Raw genomic sequence first — 24,354 nt, 5'->3', positions numbered from 1 at the left:
GACGTTTACGAATGATGCTTGAATTTAAAGATTGAGCATTTTTCACAGCTTCGAGAATTTTTTCTTTGCCTTTTATAATTGTTCTGACCGACAATTCCGGTAGATCAAACTTCTTTGCCAATTCACAAATTTTCATTTTTGTATCGAAGTCTTTAATAATGGGTACATTCGTAAAGTCAAACGAGGTAAACGCGTTAGTAACAAATAGTTCAAAAAGTCTAACAAAATAGGAATAACGATGACGTCATTCTCGTTTAACTCGTTCGACTTTACGAATATATCCAATGTTAACTTTACATTCCAAAGATAAAGTTTTTCTTTTCTTGTTTTATGCAGAATAATTAGTTCTACTTCGTTTGGATGACATAGTAGAGCCTCTCGAGTCTCCGTAAATATAACAAACACAGAAATAAATAACACAAAATAAATTGTAGCTATATGTCGATTCCGCGCGACACATCCAAACATGTAAGCTGAACAATAGTGTGGTGGGAGTGAGTAATCAAGGGTTGCGTGGAGCTCAGACAAAAGACGAATCGACTTGATTTGAAAATCATGTAATTCCGGGTTCGCGTAAGTCGGGGTAGCGTAAGTTGAGGTATTACATTACTTTAAGATATTTTTCTTTTTATTCTTTTCCTACCAAGTATAATTAGTTAATTATTCCTTTCTGAAATTATTTCAAATTACTGATGCTCTACTGTACTCAATTATCAAATAATTATATCTGAAAGGAGATTTCAAATTTTCATCAATCAAGCTTATAAAAAATGTTTTACTGATTTCAATAATTTTAATAGCAAGATGAAGTAAGTCATGCTCAACAATTTATTATATAATGTAAAACATTTAACAGATTTACTTAATATTCTCTTATAATTAAAACAGAAAATTAAGATAAATTAAACAAAGACAAACAAAATCACTAATTCTAATGTTTAAAGTTGTTTCAAATGTTTTGTTATTCAAAATCAGATACAATAATTAATTTTTACTCTATGCAAAATAAAACTTACAAAGCAAATTTATCATCTGCTAAACTTTTTTGAATTTTTGAATTTAAACTTTTTTTTTTTATAAATTTTTAATACAAAAATGTATTATATTCCAAAAAAACATAATAAATTTTATTAATTTAATTTAAAAAAAGTAAATTTATAAAACTTTTTTCATAAGACAATGTGAAATAAATACAAAATTAAAACATTTGAAAATTTATACGAGTAAATCAAGTTTCGAAATATTCAGGTCAATTTTAAACATTAGATTAACTAAATACTTTTTAAATAAACTGTAAACATAAAAATTTTACATTGTAATAACTGATACATCATTCTAATACTGTATGAAAGCTAATCAATCAGGTCTATTAAGTTCATCTTCATTATTAAGAACCCTAACTCATCAAGCAGATATCTGCATCTAACATAAAATCAATGGAAAGTCAATCAAATTCACTTTAATACCATATATGTTAATAATTTCCAAAACCTTAAAAAACCAATTTATAATCTCATAAGGTTATAAATATGATAATGACTAATTTATATTCGTCAATCAACGGACAGATACAGTTTACCAGGGACTAGTTTCTGCTGCTGTTTTGAACAAAGTCATTCATATTTTTAAAAAATTATTTATTTCTAGAATAAAATAGCTACAAGTTGTAGTTTACAAAAATCAAAAAATATAATATGCTAATAGAAATTGATTAACTTTTTATTAAAAATTTTTCACAAATAATTCCATTTTATAACTTAAAATAAATGATATTTCCCTGGTAATAGTGAAAAAATATTTTTAATATCTCAATAAACCTTTATAAAAAAAATGTTTTAAAATTAAACTCACAAAACCTCCATATTATACTTCCTTAATGTAGTGAACTAACCCACTAATCTGAAAACGTGCATCTACTATCAAATTATGACTCAGCTTCTTGCTTTTGTTTTGAAGTTTGAATGATCTGTCTCAAGGAACTAATTACAAATAATTGTCTATTATAAATAGAAGAAAACAGACAAATAATTGTCATAAATCAGAAAATATGATAAAATGTTTGGTTAATTAAAAGTTGTTTTATTTTTTTTAAAGGTTCTAATCTGATCTTAAACCTCCAACAAATAAATAGAATTGAAACGACATTTTGAAATGTTTTCCCAATGAAAATGAATAATAATAATAAATTTCAATAAAAATGATAAAATGTAAATTGAATTTTATCATAACAAGTTTGATTGAATTTCCTTTCTTCTGAGATCGCAGCAATGCACGATGGGTAAGCTAGTATTTTTATATATGTACGTTGGTATCTATATGAGAATTTTAGCTCAAATGTGATAATTTTAAATGGCAGATAAGATAAATCTTCAAGTCTGGTAACTTTAGTGCCATCATGTTGGCGGTTAAATCATTTATGGCTTACTCATTAGAAGAAGAAAATGAGTTACTTTAACAGTTATACTGAATTATTAAGCAGCACTACAGTTTCTCTGCCCAAAAAGAAGAAATATCTGATTAATCACTTAAGAATATACAGGCCATTTGGTATGATGTTTCTCAAGAAAAGAACCATCATCAGCCTTAATATTTGTAATATAGTAAAGCTGATGATAGTTTTACCACACAGCATTGCAAGGCCTCCCCCCATAAATTAAGCCAATATTCCACCATAAATTATATTACAAACAACATTAAGGTAAAATATATTAATTAAATTATATTTTTATAAGATACTTTTTTGAATATAAAAAATTTAGTGAAATGATTACCAGTACTTTTTATTTCAGACAATCTAATATTTGCCAGTTTTTTACTCCATGCTGTATGTAGTGCTAAGAATGTGGGGTAGAAATATGATGTCATGTACACTTTGAATAATCAGTGCTGCACGATGATTGGTTNGTTTCTCTGCCCAAAAAGAAGAAATATCTGATTAATCACTTAAGAATATACAGGCCATTTGGTATGATGTTTCTCAAGAAAAGAACCATCATCAGCCTTAATATTTGTAATATAGTAAAGCTGATGATAGTTTTACCACACAGCATTGCAAGGCCTCCCCTACATTGTATGTGGCAAGAGTAAAAGATATTCAGTATGGTAAGAAAAACAGATAGGAAATAAATACAGTAACTAGAAAAATTAGTTTCCTTAATAATTGCAGTGAAAGTCAATAAACTGATAGCAACTGTCATGAGCTCTTTGTTAATAGAGAGGTTGAGGCGCACATTTTAAACATGTAAACGTGTACGTGTGACGTTCGGTGCCGCTTTCCCGTAAGCCTAAAAGTTTGACGATGGTGTTTGGAATGTCGAGCGTGATTCCACCGACTATCCAAACACCATTGTCAAACTTTTAGGCTTACGGGAAAGCGGCGCCGAACGTCACACGTACACGTTTACACGTTTAAAACGTGCGCCTCAACCTCTCTAATAATTTGTTTTCTTATGGTACAAAGCAAAACATTGCAGGAGGCATTCATCATATAATATCAAGATTCATGACACTCAAGATGGAACACACCATAAATCTAGGTGTAGATTTATACATGTCCTGTAAAATATTTGACCTTTTTTAAACTATGATGACAGAGTATATAAAGACATTGCCATACTGTTGACAGTGTTTATGGCAATAGCTTTATAAGATATATGCAGAGATACCTTTAATAAACAAAATTAAATGTTATTTAATATAAGCATTGTTCAATATCAATGTTGATAAAAATATTTTTTTTTTCGCTTGTTATGCTGTCAACAATTTTATTCAAAACTCAGTGTTTTTCTATCACCATCCCAGCTATAGTCCCCATTCTAAAGGTTGGCAAGGATGCATATGATGCACCAACAAAACTGTGGATGTCAAAGGAGTAAAGACCATGGCTGTTAAAACTAATAGACATGAGAAAACACATTTCGCTGCTGTTCTAGCTTGCTGGGCAGATACAAAGCTATCAGCTATGATCATGTTTAAAGAAAAATGTTTTTGAAAGAAAAGATTACAAATAGAGTTATTGTCCATGTGCATGAAAAAGGATGGGTGAATGAATGAAGATATGGTGTAACAAAGTCTGTTCATAAAAGCCTGGAGCCTGGATTACTTAAAACTGGCTTTGCTTGTTTTTGATCACTTCAAAGCCTATGTTACACAAAGTGCAAAACAATTGCAGAGGACTTGAAAATCCAATTTGCTGTGATGCCAGATGAGCAAACCAGCCAACCGCAACCTCTTTATGTGTCAGTAAAAAAACTCTAAGGCCTTAATGAAGAAAGAGTATTCAGATAAAGTCAGGTAATAATGATTTAATATCTACAGACAGAATCAAGAAAACATCTATCAATGTTAGTGATTGGATCCTAAGATTGTAGAACAGTGAAGAAGTGGTTGTGAAATCATTTTAAAAATGCAGAATCAGTAATGCAATAGAGGAAGTTAGGACAATGAAATTTATCAGGATGAAGAAAGTGACTCTTCAGAAGACATGGTAATGTAGAAATTGAAGCCTACAATACTTCTAATAGTGACAGCGTTCTTGGCCTTATATAATGAATAAATATTGTAAATCATTTTCTGGTATATAAAATTTCTTGTACCATAATATGTTAAAAAATAAATGCTAAAACTTTTTATAATACAAAAAACAAGTGCCTAAGTACAAACAAAAATTTAAATTAATAAAGTAAAACAAAAGATTTTTTTCCTAAAAGTTTTGGCTTATGAAACCTTTAGGGGCAGGAGGCCCCGACTAACTATGTATGATTTTCTGATCAAAACAAGAAATTACGTTATTAGTTTTTATTTTGAATTCTAAGTTTTATTAATAATACTGTAGGTTGCAATGAAAAGCTATTATTTGCTTTTAATAAAGTAAACTTTTTTAATTATTTTTTATCATTCATATGTATTAAATTTCTATGTCTTGACCTTTTCTTACCATTGTACTAAAATTAAAATGTATACAGTAATACCCCGAACTTACGTGATAGGTGGGACCAAGCGGTAACTGCGCAAGTCGAATTCGCATAAGTCGGGGTATAATTTCGCATATAAATACATACAAATCATTTTTAATTGGGGCCAGAGACTAAAGAAAACAATACTTTAGAAAAAAATGTTTAATAAAATCTTAGATAATACATATGTATAACAAATTAGGCCTATATTATTTTACAATTTTTCACATTTACTTGATTATTACGCCATAATTTTAACATTGTTTCCATCTCAGCGATAATACTGTGACGTTTACGAATGATGCTTGAATTTAAAGATTGAGCATTTTTCACAGCTTCGAGAATTTTTTCTTTGCCTTTTATAATTGTTCTGACCGACAATTCCGGTAGATCAAACTTCTTTGCCAATTCACAAATTTTCATTTTTGTATCGAAGTCTTTAATAATGGGTACGTTCGTAAAGTCAAACGAGTTAAACGCGTTAGTAACGAATCGTTCGAAAAGTCTAACGAAATAGGAATAACGATGACGTCATTCTCGTTTAACTCGTTCGACTTTACGAACATACCCAATGTTAACTTTACATTCCAAAGATAAAGTTTTTCTTTTCTTGTTTGATGCAGAAGAATTAGTTCTACTTCGTTTGGATGACATAGTAGAGCCTCTCGAGTCTCCGTAAATATAACAAACACAGAAATAAATAACACAAAATAAATTGTAGCTATATGTCGATTCCGCGCGACACATCCAAACATGTAAGCTGAACAATAGTGTGGTGGGAGTGAGTAATCAAGGGTTGCGTGGAGCTCAGACAAAAGACGAATCGACTTGATTTGAAAATCATGTAATTCCGGGTTCGCGTAAGTCGGGGTAGCGTAAGTTGAGGTATTACATTACTTTAAGATATTTTTCTTTTTATTCTTTTCCTACCAAGTATAATTAGTTAATTATTCCTTTCTGAAATTATTTCAAATTACTGATGCTCTACTGTACTCAATTATCAAATAATTATATCTGAAAGGAGATTTCAAATTTTCATCAATCAAGCTTATAAAAAATGTTTTACTGATTTCAATAATTTTAATAGCAAGATGAAGTAAGTCATGCTCAACAATTTATTATATAATGTAAAACATTTAACAGATTTACTTAATATTCTCTTATAATTAAAACAGAAAATTAAGATAAATTACAACAAAGACAAACAAAATCACTAATTCTAATGTTTAAAGTTGTTTCAAATGTTTTGTTATTCAAAATCAGATACAATAATTAATTTTTACTCTATGCAAAATAAAACTTACAAAGCAAATTTATCATCTGCTAAACTTTTTTGAATTTAAACTTTTTTTTTTTATAAATTTTTAATACAAAAATGTATTATATTCCAAAAAAACATAATAAATTTTATTAATTTAATTTAAAAAAAGTAAATTTATAAAACTTTTTTCATAAGACAATGTGAAATAAATACAAAATTAAAACATTTGAAAATTTATACGAGTAAATCAAGTTTCGAAATATTCAGGTCAATTTTAAACATTAGATTAACTAAATACTTTTTAAATAAACTGTAAACATAAAAATTTTACATTGTAATAACTGATACATCATTCTAATACTGTATGAAAGCTAATCAATCAGGTCTATTAAGTTCATCTTCATTATTAAGAACCCTAACTCATCAAGCAGATATCTGCATCTAACATAAAATCAATGGAAAGTCAATCAAATTCACTTTAATACCATATATGTTAATAATTTCCAAAACCTTAAAAAACCAATTTATAATCTCATAAGGTTATAAATATGATAATGACTAATTTATATTCGTCAATCAACGGACAGATACAGTTTACCAGGGACTAGTTTCTGCTGCTGTTTTGAACAAAGTCATTCATATTTTTAAAAAATTATTTATTTCTAGAATAAAATAGCTACAAGTTGTAGTTTACAAAAATCAAAAAATATAATATGCTAATAGAAATTGATTAACTTTTTATTAAAAATTTTTCACAAATAATTCCATTTTATAACTTAAAATAAATGATATTTCCCTGGTAATAGTGAAAAAATATTTTTAATATCTCAATAAACCTTTATAAAAAAAATGTTTTAAAATTAAACTCACAAAACCTCCATATTATACTTCCTTAATGTAGTGAACTAACCCACTAATCTGAAAACGTGCATCTACTATCAAATTATGACTCAGCTTCTTGCTTTTGTTTTGAAGTTTGAATGATCTGTCTCAAGGAACTAATTACAAATAATTGTCTATTATAAATAGAAGAAAACAGACAAATAATTGTCATAAATCAGAAAATATGATAAAATGTTTGGTTAATTAAAAGTTGTTTTATTTTTTTTAAAGGTTCTAATCTGATCTTAAACATCATTATATCTTAAAGTATGAGAATTATTATTAAAGCAATCATGATTATTATATTTGTATTTAAAGTATATTTATTCTTTTCACTCAAATTTTTAAATATGTTTGATAAATGATTTCTATGCTTCTTTAAAAAGAAATTAGAATTTAGATTATGCATTAAAAAGATGAAGGCAACTAAAATATTCTTGAAGGTTTTATAGTAAAAACTTTCAAGAATAATGTGCTAGATATATAATTACTACTATTAATTAATTCACTTTTTTAACTGTAAGTATTTCCTTTTACTATCAGTGTCAATAAAACCAGAATTCCACTAATTGTGGTCTTATTTACTTATTCTCCTTAATGTTATCAGTATAGACAACTCCCAAACTGATCATGCTAAGCAGAGACTACTGTAATAGGTAGAAAATAATTTACTAAGAACAAAAGTATAAAAACTAACATCAAATCATAACCATTGGTATTTGAGTCATATACACAGAATAAAATTTTGTTAAGGAGTATGGGTAATTAAAGAATGAATTGCTAGATTAGCTGCATACACTTTCAGTAGTTTCAGAGATATTACAGTCGACCCCCCTATAATTACGGTCCCTATAATTACGATTCCTATAAAACTACGAAAAAATTGTGACCGGTATCCGTAAAAAACAGTAAAAATTCCCTATAATTACCTCAAACGTCATCGGGCAGCCGAACTACTTTCCCGCCGTCCGTAGCGCCAACTACGGAGAGATTTCTATCATCTGGACAGTATTATATAAATTACAGTCGACCCCCCTATAACGTACGTTCCTATAACGACAATTCCTATAACGTACGTTCCTATAACGACAATTCCTATAACGTAGCGAAAAAATTGTAGCAACTTTCGTATAACGTACCTCCTATAACATCGTTTCACGAGAAGATTGATAGAGTCTGGACCAATAGTGGATGAGCAGCCGAACTACTTTCCTCCGACCCTGCGCCACGCTACGGAGCGGCTAAATTGAGTTTGCTATCGTCTGTTTAGTATTATATATAAATTATATATAAATTAGGTACTGTACATATAATTATATATTAATTATATATAAATTAGGTACTGTATATATAATTATATATTAACTTAATTTATTGTAACTTTATTATAATTATATATATGCTTTCTGCCGCCTGGCAACACGCTACGGAGATTTTAGGCTAGTAAGTTGAGTTTATTATCGTCTGTACAGTATGTAAATTAGGTACCGTAAGTCTAATACAGCACTAATTTTATACATTTCTTGTGAAAGAAACACTTCTTATTCAACGGCCATAAAAATTATTTATATTAATGATGTCTCCAAAGGTCAAGTTATTTTTCTGCGAAAAATTATTTATTAGAAATCGCGGCTGCCGTTTCATGTGCTGTTCTGCAACGAAAACCAGCTTTCAGCAACGGCGTAGTCGAATGGTACACACTCGGTAAGTAATCCTATAATTTTTTGTTTATAGCATAGTTTATACGGATAATTCCCCAAAAAAAATATACATATTTTGGAAATGTTGAGTCGGATTAGTCTAGAATCGATTAATTTTATGGAAGAAAATCTTTCAAACAGCTGTAGTCCATAAACTTGATACGTGTCGGGTTGTGATTGGAAGGATTCCTAAGAAATCGGATTCCTAAAGAATGGAACTTATCTATATCTTATAGGGGGGTCGACTGTATAATATATCCAAGATTTTAAAAGTAAAAGGAAAAAAGAAAATATAGTGAACCATTACCTGGTTTGCAGATTGATCATATCTTTAAGTTACTGCATAGTTTAAATATATAAAAGGGTTAATAGAAGTCAGACGACAATTAAAATGCAAAATTAAATAATATGAATAGTTTTATCTGCAGCATTCTCTTTCCCCCCCTTCTTTTAGTAGGTGTAATTTGAAATGTAATTGGTCAACATGTTGAGAGATTTAGAAACAATGCAAATTACACTTGAAAAGTTACAGAATTTCAATTTATAGTAGATCTGGATTTAAATCTAATGGATAATAGGAATGTCTGGTTATGCAATTGTATGGATTAAAAATGATGAAACTAAAAAGTTAATTAAAAAAAACATTAAGCAGTGAAAAACAGTTAATATGAAGTATCTCCTCTATGAAAATATTGTATGGCATTTATCAGATTCATCAAGCCAACCAAGAAGTCGAGTATTTGAAGAGTAAAGTAAACAATGGAACTATCCTACAAATTCATAACTTTAACATTGATCACATTCTGGAAAAAATTTTAGTTCATCTATTTAAACTTTAGTGTTTATCATACTGTAGACACTTTACATTATACAGTAAAATTCAATAATTTTACTTTTATTTAAGATTGATTTGTTACTTTGTTTTATTAATATTTTTATATTTAGTTTGTTAACCTGAGCAATAATTTTATGCTTAAAACATTTAAAACATTAAATACTTATAACTTTAGTTTGAACAAGATCCTTTTTATTTAAATATTTTTATCAGTTCAATGTTGTTCAATTATATTCAATGTTGTTGAACAATTAGATTAGCATCTTGAAAAAAGTTTAATCTTGGATTCTAATAATCATCTATTTGTAAAATAAAATAATTCCGTTTTATTTTATTTTACAAACTAGACCTATAAATTTTACTTATTTCTTCGAAATAACTAAAACTGAAAGTTAATGAAATTTGAATAGTTCAAAATTATTCTTAACAATATTCTTATAATAAATTTTTCATGCATAATTTGTTATTAAAGCAATGTTCTATTAATAAAAAAAATACTTAATATCGCAGTATTTATTATTCTAAGTGAATTTTAAATTCAAAATTACAACTTTAATTGATATTTGGGTTTAACTGGATTATTTTATACAGTTAAAATTTTAGCCTTTATGCTTCATTCTCTCTTATCAGAAATATACTTCTATAATTTATCAAATATATCTAAAGAATTTTGATAAATTATCATAATTCAATTTTCCCATTTACAATGCTTAGTTTGAAAAATCAGAAAATAAAATATTAAAAACTTTTATTGTACATATTGATTAATCCTATATGTCTGCATTATCAACTTATAACAATAGGTTAATTTTTTATAATAATAAAACCAAAGCAATGTAAAATTCCAGTATAGTGTCCTAGAATCTATGAGTCATGGCAACAATTTGAATACTTGTTCTTACTCCACCTATTCAAGACTTTTTAAGGTTAACTATTCAAAATTATATTTTAAATAAAACTTTCAAATTTGTTTGCTATAGTATATGATTAAATATTGTAAAGAAAACAAACATTTGTTTTTCCACACATTTATCTAAAAATGTTTAATCCAGTTTCACCTGATCAATCAATCAATCAAAGTTTTATTTGCATATAAGGCTATAGCCTGTTACAGGGGGTATTAGCTTTACAATTTCTTTTCTCTTCATTTCTATTATTTAATAATCATAGTTTTAAAGGTTTTACTAACATTATTATAGTATCTATATATTTCGCTAATACTGGCTTTATCCAACTTTCTACACATTTCTTTTTCTTCCTTACAATTATTATTTTGTTCTTTATTAGTTTTTAGTTCATGTTCTTTATTCTCCACACTTACATATAATAAATGTAATTTCGATAGTTTTTTTCTTACATATTGGACAGTTGAATTGTTCATATTCTACGTACTTATTGTTAATCATCAATCCTTTTTGGTTAAAAAATTTTTTATGCAATTTAGACTTAACATTAAATGCAATATTAGTTTTCATATAATTATTAATTAATGGGAAGTTTAAGATCTCAGAATAACAATTATTTTTTCTTTTTTGAATATCTTCTGTATCTTGTATTATTGAGTGTTCTGTTACTCTATATATTAGTTGACTGATTCGTTGATCATTATTTTGGAGATATTCAAACACTAATTCTATTGAGAACCTGTATATATTAAAGATTTTCGATATTTGCGTTATCCAATTGCGCTTAATATATTTAATTCTTGATTTTTTTTATATAATAAATTTACAAGTTTTGTCATCAAATCTTTTGCATTAATCATTTTTGTAGAAATTTTATATAACATTTAATTAGTATTGTATTGAGTTTATACCTCATTAATTCTAGATGCAATGCACTACCAGGAATGTTAAATTCAAGTTGAAATATTCTTCTAATAAAAATATTTTGAACTTTTTCCATATCATTAAAATTGTTTAGACTCCAGATTGGAGCAGCATAGCACAGAGTTTATCACTATTGAGTTAAATAATTGAAAATGAGTTTTAACATTTCTAACTTTTAGTTTACAAAATAATCCCATCAAATTATTTATTAGATTTCTGGCCTTGGCTACTGTATTCTTATACTGTTTGTTGAAAGATAAATTTGACGTGAATATTATCCCAAGAAATTTACTTTCATTAACAATTCTTAGTTTTTCTTTCTTGATATAAAATGACATGTTTCTTTTTGGAGGATTCGTACCATTTCTAAAAATCATAATTTCTGATTTACTTGGATTTATTTTAATTTTCAAGTTATCTAAATATTCCACTATTTGTTGTATTTTCCTACGTAAAGCTATTGCAGTAGGCGCCAGTATAACTATGTCGTCTGCATATGAAAATGAGTGTATACTCATATTACCAATATATATTCCATCATCATCTCTTAAAAAGCAGTTATTTAAGTCAAATAGGTAAAAATTAAACAAATAAGGTGACCCTGTAATAAACCTCTATTTGTATGAAAAGATCTCCAGTATATATTATTTTGTTTAATAATTACATCATATTTTCCATATAATTGGTCAATCATTTTTATAAATTAGCTACTTGCATTGTATTTAATCAATTTCTTTTGTAGTAACTTAATGCTAATTGTGTCGAAAGCTTTTTTTAAGTCCAAAAACATCGCAAATACTTTCTGTCTCTTCTTCAGTAATTGTAACTGAATTTTTACTAACAAAATGAAAAGAGCATTGTGTTCCGCCATTTTCTATAAAGGCATATTGAGTAGGATTCTTATAGTTATTTGTCTCTATCCAATTTTTTATCCACCTGATCAAATATGTGTATGAATAAATTTTTTTTGGAAGTATTTTACATTAAAAATTAAATATTTTCATTAACTATATGATGTTTTATAAAATTCTTTTGAAGAATTAATAATTCAGTTCAGAAATACAGCCCAGTATTTTATATTCAATTCAAAATCTTATAATTCATTAGAGTATTTTATTAAATCCATACTAACTTTCAGTAAAAGATGTTTTATAAATAAAATTGGAGTTTCAAATACAGTCTGAAATAATAATTAAATATAAAATGCAACCTGCAGAAACCTTATAGAAAATGGGTCCAGGTGGATTTGGCTGAATTTAATATTTTGTAGTTGTAGTGGTCCTGAACAAAAATCTATAGATACAAAGGGTCAATTTTTGAGTTATTGAACAGCCAAGATGCAAAAACAGAATTTGTGCATGTGCTATGAAATCTTAATTCTTTTTCATTTGAATATATACAGTGATATATTTTCAAGCATTAAAATATTACAATATATACCATTTTACATTCTAAAATTGTATGTTATCTGGACACATTATTTAGATTTCACTGCAAAGAAATCATTCATTATTTGGTATACACTAGTTTGATTCTCATGATGTTTGGGTTCATATCCAATAGTGTGCTACACTAAGTAGTGCTCACTCTATCAAAACTATAATGACTAAAAAGAAACTCCATTGTGACATTTTAAAGCTGTATACTTATTATCAAATAAATAAGTACTTGTTTTCCTAAAGTTTCATTTCTTCATGTCGGCAAATGCCCATATCATGTTTGATTTTCTCTCTATATATTAACTATGTTAATATAAAAAACACATTTTATAATATTTCATTTATTTGATACAGAATAAAGAAGAAAACTAATACCTTCTTTGTTTTGATAGCATTAGTTATTAACTACCATAATTTTGAAATAGCTTGGTATGGCTATCAGAAATCATTTGTACTGTTATGTTTACAATGAAGCATTTCTTCCACTGCAAATAGCTGCAATAGACAGATATGAAAATGCTGTCAAATGTAACATTAGTGTTAAAAAATATGAGGGAATTTTTAGGCCACCACTTGTGACAAATCTGATAAGAATACGTGTAAACAACTGATCAATCTATTTGAAACATATATTTTGAAATGAAAGATCATTGGGCTTTATAACAGGTGCACAAATTATGCTGTTTTTGGATCTTGGATGCTTGGTAACTCAAAAAATGTCCTATTTTTTTTTACTTTGATCATATGAAGACTCTTGATCAGGATCATTAGAACTACAAAATATCAGAGATTCAGCCAAATCCACCAAAACTCATTTTCCATAAGGTTTGTGTGAGATCATTCATTAGAACAAATAATTTTTTTACATTGACTTATACTTTCTTTTTATGTATTCTTAGGTCAATTAAATTCAAAATAATACAAAGAAACTAAATTAAATGGAAAAAATTATATTTAAATTAAGATAGTTTAAAACATGTAATGCAAGGGGGTTTCATTTAAAGTTCTGCAAGCTATACTAAATCTTTCTTCTAACTTCATTTTATTAAGAAATATATAACTTTCTTCATTTACAGTTTAATGTGTTTCTTAACTTAGCAGAGAATTATACAAATTAATTTAATTCCTTCTCTTTGTATAAAGATAATTATTATCTGTTCCTTTTTTTAAAACACGTTAGAAATTGAGACATTAATGTAAATAGTATAGTGAAAGTTTAAAAAAAAAAAAAAAATAATAATAATATAATAAGAAATAATAAAATAAGAAGAATAAATATTACTTACCATGTAAAATGTAACAAAGCTCACTATTACCATTAAGAAGTTGTAGACTACCATGAATGTTCTTATATTCATTGGTTCTCGATCTTTCATGTAGGCAGGAGCCAACACTTTTACTACGTAAACATACAAGAGGCAGATGGATATAGTAGGCCATGGGCTTTGCATCATTGGCCATTCATTAACTCTGGGATCTGGATGTATTTAAAAAAAAGTTTTAAATTTAGTGAAAGTTTAATAATTATTAGATTGTTCAGAAAGTAAGTTAATTTTTTTATCACTAGATGGATTAGTCATATTTTCCCCGCCATTTTCATTCTAAACCATATTATCATTATATATTTTGACAGCTAGCATTTTAAGGCTTATTTGTAAAAAATTTTGTTTGATTCTGTGCAATTGTTTATTTTTGTGTTCCATCAAATATGGAAGATCAAAAGCATCATTTTCGGCATATTTTCCTTTTTTATTACCAAAAAATCAAAATGCTGTTCAAGCAAGAAAAAACTGTGGTACATGTATGGAGATGATGTGTGTGAGAGAAAGACAGTGCCAAAACTGGTTTATAAAATTTCGTTCTGACAATTTCAATATTGAAGATGCACCACGTTCTGGATGACCAGTTGAAGCCAATGAAAACAAAATAAGGGTACTGATTGAAGCAAACTGCCGAATAACAACACATGAAATCACTAAGAAATTAAATTTGTCAAATTGAACTGTTTATGATTACTTGAAACAAATTGGTTTCATTTCAAAGCTTGATATATGGGTTCCACATGTTCTTAAAGAAAGAGATGCTCTCTTTGGTGGGATTTTAAGGAAATTTTTTTTATGGAGCTATTACCAGACAATTTAACAATTGATTCAAAAGTGTACTGCCATCAAGTAAACAAATTGAGTAATACAGTAGAGTCTCGAAAACTCGGCCTAATGTGGACCGAAGGGTTGCCGAGTTTGTGAAAATGCCGGGTTATTGGGAATGGGGTTAAAAAAAATAAGTATGGGTGTTTCCTCAGAAAATACTGTACTGTACTTGTATGTATTGTTTACTTGAGAATACAACAGAGAATAAACTGCCAAAATACGCTTAAACAAAGGAAAAGTACGTCCTTTATGAAGGCATAGAGTCTTTACTACATGAAAATGAAAATTAATGAATACACTGTGTACAGTAATTTACATGATAAGACAAACCTCAGAAAAATACTTTATGAGGCATAAAGCTGTCTATAATGAAAATTAATTTTAACTAAGGATTTTTTTGCCCTGACAGGGTGTGGCCGAGTTATCCGGACTGCCGGGTTATCGAGTGCTGAGTTTTCGAGACTACTGTTTCATCAAACAGAAAAGACAGCCAGAATTGATCAACAAAACAGGCGTATGTTTTACCATGATAATGTCAAATTTCACACAAGTTTGGTAACTCATCAGGAACTATAACTTAGATGGGATGTGCTATCATACCGACCATATTCGCCAGATTGAGCACACTCAGATTATTACTTGTTCTGTTCTATACAAATTTTTTTTAACGTAACACATTTCCTTAAAATGACAATGTCAAAAATCACTTTGATCAGTTTTTTGGGTACTTGTGAATCTTTATCCCAGATGGTGGCGCCGCCCTGGCGACCAACATCTCAACTAGTACCTGTATCCCCTCGAAACGAATTAACTCGGCCAGCTAACCTACCAACACACGTGTTATCGACTTAGTTTTGTTATTTCAACGTTGTTAATTACGTAGACTGTCGTGGCGGCTCATCTCTGATTCCAGCAGTGGGGACGCACGTTCTAACCTAACCTAACATATTCTAATAATTTGATTGATAATAATTATGGTAATTTATTAGAATAGGTTAGGTTAGGTTAGAACGTGCGTCCCCACTGTTTCCTTTCTTTTGTTTGCTGGAATCAGAGATAAACCGCCATGACAGTCTACGTATCTGGACTTTAACCAACATTTTTTCTTTCTCACAAAGGTTTGGAAAACACGTGTCTGTTGGTAGGTCAACTGGCCGAGTTAATTTGTTTCGAGGGGATACAGGTACTAGTTGAGATGTTGGTCGCCAGGGCGGCGCCACCATCTGGGATAAAGATTCACAAGTACCGTTTTTTGTAAGCAACGATCAATTTTATGAATGTGAAATCATGCTACTACCAGAAACAATGACAACAGGTATTTGACCAAAATGGTCAATATATAATTCAATAAAATATTTATTTATCATAAGAATAGTGTGTTTTTTTCCACATAAAAAAACAAACTTACTTTCCGAACAACCCAATAGTAAAAGAAAAACTTGATATAGTAATCCCTCCATTTACTTGAAAAATTAATTCCATGAAAACATTGTTTAGAGGGAATCATGGAGAGCTGTTTAAAATAGGAATCTGTTCCATATTCTCAAACATAGTATTTACTTTTACTGGGGTAGAAAAGTTTTAACTAACTGTAAGTTTAAGTTTTTTTTTGTTATATATATATAAGGTTACTAATTAAAAAAAAGCACTTTTTGATGTAATTATCATTTATTTTCATAAAGTTGATTATTTAAAGTTTAAAAATTTTTCAACCACATTTAATTAAGGGGATTTGTTTAGCACTCCACTTACACTGTCGTACAAAACTGCTACAAATGAATGAAATGAACACTATTGAAATGAAATACTATCTGCATCACACTATATGACACAAACTAAGTTAACATGTGATTAGTTAAAACGGTTGCAAATACTAGTTATGAAAAGTTAATTGGCCAAACAAACCAAAAATTTGGCAAAAGTTGGATATTCTCAACTCATAATAAACTGGTTGAATGCTTACTGAAAGGGGACAAACTGGCATTTTATATCAATGTGAACCTACCTTAAATGGAGATCACATAAATGAGAGGATTACTGTATAAAATAAAGTATAATATGTAAAGATTTCAAAAATTCATTTAAATTTATTTTGTTAACACAAAAACACTAAACTGTACAAACAAAGAATTAAAAACTTATTCATAATCTTCTCAAATGTAAAATTAATTTTCTTTAATATAGAAAAAAAATTTAATTTTTTTTAATCATAGAATTCAGTTCAATAATGATAAAGAAAATTAGCACATTAATTAAGAACAAAACTGTCATTTAATGTAAATAAATAGGAAATTCATTTCATTTTAATTTTAATTAAAAAAAAACCCAAACTTTATCATTAATCATTTTGTATTAAAAATATTTTATATCATCAATAGAACTAATTCAACTAGTACCATCACTTCTATACCTTTATTCATTATATATAAAGATGGGATACAGGATAACTTATCTAGAAATGTTATCTGAATATACAAAACTACAAATTCTGTTCCATTTCTAGATCTATTTATAGAAAGTATAATTTCTTTATGAATAATTAATCAAAATTATTACACACTAATATATAACTGGAATTTAAAATAACTTCTAATTACAGTACTTTAAATTAGAATCTCAAACTTATTCTCTTTCATTTTCTTTATCTGCAAATCATTACTAAGAATTTTATGGGAGCTAATCAATATTAGTAAGGATTTAGCCTGTTTGCTTGATATCTTTATATGTTAATAAAATTATTAAGAGAACAGACTAACCTCTAATAGCTCTTTATGTATCAAAGTGATATCAGTAATGTGCAGATTACTGCTTTAATAATTCAATATAAATTTTAAAGTTAATAATTATTGTATTAGCATATAATTTTATGACTGATTATCAATCTCAAATGTTTTAAAATTACTGACATTTACTGACAAAAAAAATCATATTTAATATTTTTAATTTTAAGATATTTACAAATTCAATAATTCATGTTTTGAATACTAATGCACAGATAATATGTAATATATGATCATATCAGTGAATGAATAACAAATAATCTCAACATAGTTTATATTATTACATTCTTCTGAATGAACAATTTATTTTATAGCAATAGTGTGCATATCAAGAAAGCAATAATTTTATTAAAACAAAGAAAAACACTAAAAGCAACACACTTTTAATCAGGTTAAATTTATATTTAAAATAAAAGTTTAAATTAACTCATGCAACTATGCATGTTTAAGAGATGATTCATTTTTTATGTATTTTTTAGAACCTTTTAACTGCTGTAAATACATAGCAAATGCATTAGAATACAGTGAGCATAAAATGCACATATTTAGAAGATAGCACAACATTTACACTAACTATTCTTCACTTTATTCACATATATTTTTTAATGTAAATTTATTGTTTTAAAATAAAATAACTAATTACATCCTGTCTGTTCTTTGTATTGTAGTATTTCTGTTATATTTGTTATGAATAACAAAAAGAATTAATACCTACTGTATAAATATAAAAAATTTAAATTTGCAACTCATTATATAGAAGATTTCTGAAAAATCAAGCACTCTTTAAATTTTTCAACCTTAGATTTTTCTTAAAAATTCAAATAAAATCACTTAAACATCCTATGCAAAGTTATAAGGAACTTCTTATAAATTTTAAGTTCTTTCTAATTTAAATTTACAACTGAATAAAAAAACCAGTGCTATCATCAAATCTCTTGCAGCTGATAAATCTATCAGTTTATTAAATTACACTTTAGTATCTTAAAAAAAAAAGTGAAAATAATTTAGAAGAAAATTACATAATTTTTTTCTATTGCTGTTTAAGAAATTTTTGTCAGAAGTGTTTAATTTGAAATATTAAATCATTCTAAATATGTAATTTAGTTTTTCTAAAGATATTTTTTGTTTAAAATATTCTGTATGTGAAATAAAGTAAGCAGTCCTTGACTTTCAGATGTAATGCATTTCTAAAACACTTAAGGAGGTCCAATGTATAAATGCTAAAACAACAATTCCATGTCGTAAAGGGAGTTCCATTCCCAAGTAGCTAAAAAACCTTATGAAATCTCTTAAGTTAGCTTTTAATCCTTGATCAGTGGCGTCAACACTAGCCATAGTGATTTTATTCATGCAGGTTAATTATAACAATTGAATGTAAAATTACCAACATTCTAAACAAAAATCTAGTTTTGTATTTTAATACACAGTCTTTTTTTGATGATATGAAACCGTGCTTTACAATTTGTTTATGCTTCTAACACAATAAAGTGCTATAAATTAAGACACTTGGCGGGTTAAAGATGAATAAAGATGAGAAAACCCGCCAAGTGTCTTAATTTATAGCACTTTATTGTGTTAGAAGCATACACAGTCTTTTGTTGTGCCCATACTTTGATAAAATAAATTTTGACAAAGTGTTATTAGTTTTTCATTAAGATTATAATACTATGTCAACAAGTTATAAAATTACAAATATAAAATTTCAAACTAATAGATCAGTTTGATCCCAATCATGTACTATTAATAATTTTTGTTAGTAGAAAATATCATTCAATATCTGCAAACAGGATTTCTTCTAATTTGGGAGTTTTTTGGAAATTTGATCAGTGCTACACCTCCTTTCAAGTAAACAAAACTTCACACCACAAAGTTCATGGCTTTGCTCATTTCTCAATGAGATTTGTGCCACATGCATTGCAAAAATAATTACATCTTGTTGGCTTAAATTATGTGGAAAATATGATTAAAAATTAATCAGAGCCTCTGACCCCTAAGGTTTCCATCTTGTCTCAATTTTCATCTATCTAACTCTATTCTTGAGATTTATGAAAGATGGACACAGATGACAGTGGGAATTTATAGGTATGAAATTTGAAAATTACAGTCCAAAAATACTTCACAAGACCATAAAGAATATAATAAAAAAGTTTAAATAAAATAATAATTAAATAGATAACTGATCCCAGCACCCTAAGCCATGATAAGCAAACAATGAAACAATAAGTTATTTTTAATAACATATTGATGCTAACTGAAAACTTTTCTTCCTGTAGCATGGAGTAAATTTCACCAGAGGTATTTTTTCCTTAAAATGTTTAAATCTAATTGAAAATTTCACTTTATGATATTATGTGACCTATTGATTCAGGAAGCTAGACATTTTTAAGATTTTTCAAAGAATTTTTAAATTTTTGTTATGCTAAACAACAAAGAGATGAAATCTACCCAATCATCCCTAAAAAGTGGCTATTTTACTACACATAACATTAATTTAAAATAGTCAAACCATGAACTATGTGTAAAACACAAAAATTAATCTGCACAAATGATTTTGGCATTACCAAAACCAGCTTTATTTCAAAATTTTTGCTTACTGGCTGAAAATGTATGAAAAATCAAATTTGGTATTTGCAACAGCTTTAGTGTCATCAATGTGTCATGTATGAAAGAATGAATTGTCCAAAAAGTTGATGACCACCTGTGAATATACGTCCATACACACACACACACCTTTACATAATGATTATAGTTAATTCTACAATTAATATTTTTAATTTTTAAACCATATTCTTATAATAGACTGTTTGGCATAAATTACTTTTTTAAATTCATTATAGAATCACAATAGATTTTTATATTACTGATTTTGTTATTTATCTGGTAGATAACAGAAATACATACATTATTAACACCCTACTATCCTTTGCCTTGTAGAACTCCCTCAAGTTTTCTATCATCTTCAAAAGGGTGGTAGCACCCACTTTGGAAATCACTGGACTAAGTTATTATCTTAAATACCATCAGATGATAAATAGAAAATTAAAATACTACCTAGATGTGGATTAATATAATTCTGAAGACATTCAAATTACGAAAGGCTAAAATTTCAAATTTTAAATAAAAAAAATAGAAAACTTAATATTATATCATGTTTTCTCTAATGTTATTCTGTAGCTTATTTTTAAAATAATTTTAATGATATTGCTGTAACTGCATTAACCATAAATTACTTTTTACATATTTAAAATTTAAATATGTAAAGTTTTTTTTATTTTAATATTTGAAAGTAAATTGCATATGGAATGTTAATTCCACAATTAATGAAAGCAACATCTAGAATTAAGTATACCAATTATGTTAATTTAGATAAATTAAATTTACTAAAAATATATACTGTATATATTAGCCAACATATCTTATCATGCTGATAAAAGAAAAATTTTTTATACTCTTACAGATCTTTGTAAAAAAATGCTCAGAGTATTTTGTAGATTATCAACAGAATATATATTTTATTAAAACACCACACCCTCTGGCAAGACTATCATTTTTCCTTGAACAAGATTATAAAATTCACATAGAGTTATTTTAAAATGTCAACCAGGAAAAAAGTAGTGAAAGTAATGAACTTGTTCCTCTTCAACAGGAAAATTTAGGTCAATGGCACAAACTACTTATGAAGTCACTTATCAATGACAATTTTTGATTCTTAAATAGTGTTTAGCATGCACTAATAAAAAATGTCAAACATGTTTACTTCCTGTTTTACTTTTTCTTAATGCAAGAGTGTAACTATCAGTTTGTGTCTATTTTAAAAATATCCTTTGTAATATAAATTAGAATTTGATAAATTGAATTAAAAATATAATGAATTAATTTTGGCACATAAAAATTTACATTGTATTATCTCAAGTTTTTTTCCTATGAAAATGCCATTGTACAGTATATTATATCAACTTAAAGGTCAAATAAAGAGTTTCAATGTAAATCCATTAATTTAAAAGATGAAGTATTGAGCTTAACAGTGAAAAAATTGAATAATAGAGCAAAAGTTTTTTTTTAGAGATAAAATCCAAAAAAATTATAATCTAAAAATTGGGGGGGGGGTTAAATTTATAGTTTTATTTTTGTGGTTCATCAGAATCTATCACAAATAAATTATGAAAATGAAAACAGGATGTATATTAATACATTACTGTTTTTCAAATTAATATAATAACCTTATTATTTTCATTTTGTCAATTTACTGATAGTATTGCTGATCTTATAAATACAAATAATACCGATAATCAGAAAAACAAAATACTTATTTCACAAAATTATTGAAATTTTTCATTAATTTCATTATATTATAATAAATGGATTAAAAATTTGCTAATTATAACAAATTATTATAAAAAGAGGATTTTTACAGGTACCGAATATATCTCAATTCAGTCCTGTAGCCAGGAATAAATCATCAGAAGGGAGAGATTAATAAATGAGGGGCAAGCTGAAAAAAATTGAATGAGCCTATAAATAGGCTCTGTATTAGTAGGATGAACATCTTCAACTTTATCATTTTAATTTTTTCACTTTTTTAAGTTTGCTGTGGGTGATTATTATTAATTTAATCTCTTAAAAATAGGTTTATATTATCTAATAATAAAAGGGACAAGGAATAAGGGACACAGAATATAAAATTAAGACTTAAACACAACAGAAAACAAGATTGTGACAAATGAGTGGTATTTTTTCTTGCAGAAAACACTATTAGCTACAGTCTGCATGTAAGAAAGTAACAGTAGCCTAAATTTATACATGTATATTGCATATATACTGATGTACTAAGCTGGAAAACTTTAATATGTTTTAGGGAGCTTAGTCCCCTCAGCCTGTATAGTTTCATTTTATAGTTTCACAAATTTTAGTTATAATTCATACAGAAAAAAATTGTTTACATTTTATTCTATTTACAAAACACAAGTGAATAAACAAACACACCAAATATAAATGAAAAATTCCAATATAATAATGAAATGTAAAATATTTTTTTTGTATTGTTTTCAAATAAAAATATCCACTTTTATCAACATAATGTTGATAAAATTTTTCAATTCACAACATAAATTACAACTAATCATTATTACCACATAGAATAAAGGACTGGAAACAAAGTTTTTCTTATTTACACATATACATTTAATAATAAAAAGCAACACAGACATATGTAACTGTTAAACCACATTTAAACACAGTTTACTCATCTAGCTAAAATTTACCATTATCCTGCCAATGTTACATTTTATTCTGGATACGCTCCCAAAATTTAAAAAAAAAAAAAAAAAAAAAAAAAATCAAGCTAAAAATTTGTCTTTTTGCAAAAAATACAAAGAACTGTAGAATTTATTAATAAATCTACTCGCAAGTTCAACCTTTCCTCTTGGCACTATAATTATGCGCTTTTCCCTACGTACGATTATATATTACATATAAAAAACATATGTTTAGAAATTTAGGTGCAAACATTAGATCTGTGTTAAAGCATACTTAATGACGATACATCCTTTACTTAATTAAAAAGCAATCCAGCATTTTAAACAGATAAAAATTTTTATGTATATTCATATGTATATATAGAAGCTCTCACATGTAATTAGAACAGTTATGTTTTAAATTTAAAATTAAAAAAATAAAAATAAATGTTTGAATCTTCATTCTATTCTGAAGAAGAAGCATGTTAAAGTGTTTATAAAGCATTAATTGATATATATTAACAGGTATTAACAGTTTTATAATGAATTTAGCATTGCGATTGATGAACCGGCAGACAAGCAAAAGTGAATGGAAGGATAAAACCGGTATATTCCTCTTCCAGGAATATTTATTCCCGTTTAACCATAAAACCAGTCATCTATAAAACGTTTTCCTTTCTTTTTATATATATATATATGTATTATTAAATTCTTTACATTGTATAACAAGGATATTTCTTAAAAAAACCCGTTAATTTTTTAGGCTTAGAAACCGGCCAACGCCCCGATTGACTTACGATGCATCAAATATCCACTAACCTCCATTATCCAACGTTGTGTTATAGAAGTCGACAATTTCTAACCACAAATGGTCCATTTTGTCGTCCAAACCTAACGATTTCCTTCACTTTTAATGCTGATTAAAGGAAACCGAACTCCTACGAGTTTCTCTTTTAACTGTATCTAGCAAAAAAAAAAAGAACCCAACTCAACCCTTCAAGCGCCATCTGATGTGCGAAGATAGCGAATGACATTTGTACGTCTGCTGCTGCACCCGAATTAGCAACTGGTAGAGTGGGACATTACGGAAAAAAAAAATAATAATAATAAATTTTGATAATATTACGCCGCATAAACTTTATTTTAAAATATTAATATAAATTAATATTTTAATCTTATACATATTGTAACGTATAAATAAATATTTTTATATTCGTATATATGGTGTATCATTTATTATCTTTTATTAATTTATATTTATAAATAAAAATTAAAAAAATTAAATTAAA

General features: G+C 27.3%; 1 protein-coding gene across 1 annotated transcript in view; it reads right to left on the bottom strand.

Annotated features, from left to right (window-relative positions):
• LOC111625658 (elongation of very long chain fatty acids protein AAEL008004-like) overlaps positions 1-24,046 on the bottom strand; it is a 66,382-nt gene extending 42,336 nt beyond the window's left edge. The window contains exons 1-2 of the mRNA XM_023368869.1: positions 23,885-24,046; positions 14,188-14,378 (exon numbers count right to left, since the gene is read on the bottom strand). Coding sequence (XP_023224637.1) covers positions 14,188-14,378; positions 23,885-23,942 — 249 coding nt within the window. The 5' untranslated portion in view covers positions 23,943-24,046. The remainder of the gene's footprint in view (positions 1-14,187; positions 14,379-23,884) is intronic.
• Positions 24,047-24,354: the final 308 nt, after the last annotated feature.

The sequence above is a fragment of the Centruroides sculpturatus genome, unplaced genomic scaffold, assembly GCF_000671375.1.
Source record: "Centruroides sculpturatus isolate CEXI.00-Female unplaced genomic scaffold, Cexi_2.0 scaffold338, whole genome shotgun sequence".
Classification (NCBI taxonomy): Eukaryota; Metazoa; Arthropoda; class Arachnida; order Scorpiones; family Buthidae; genus Centruroides; species Centruroides sculpturatus.
The sequence above is the reverse complement of the archived record's forward strand: the minus strand, read 5'-3'. Positions and strand labels throughout refer to the sequence as shown.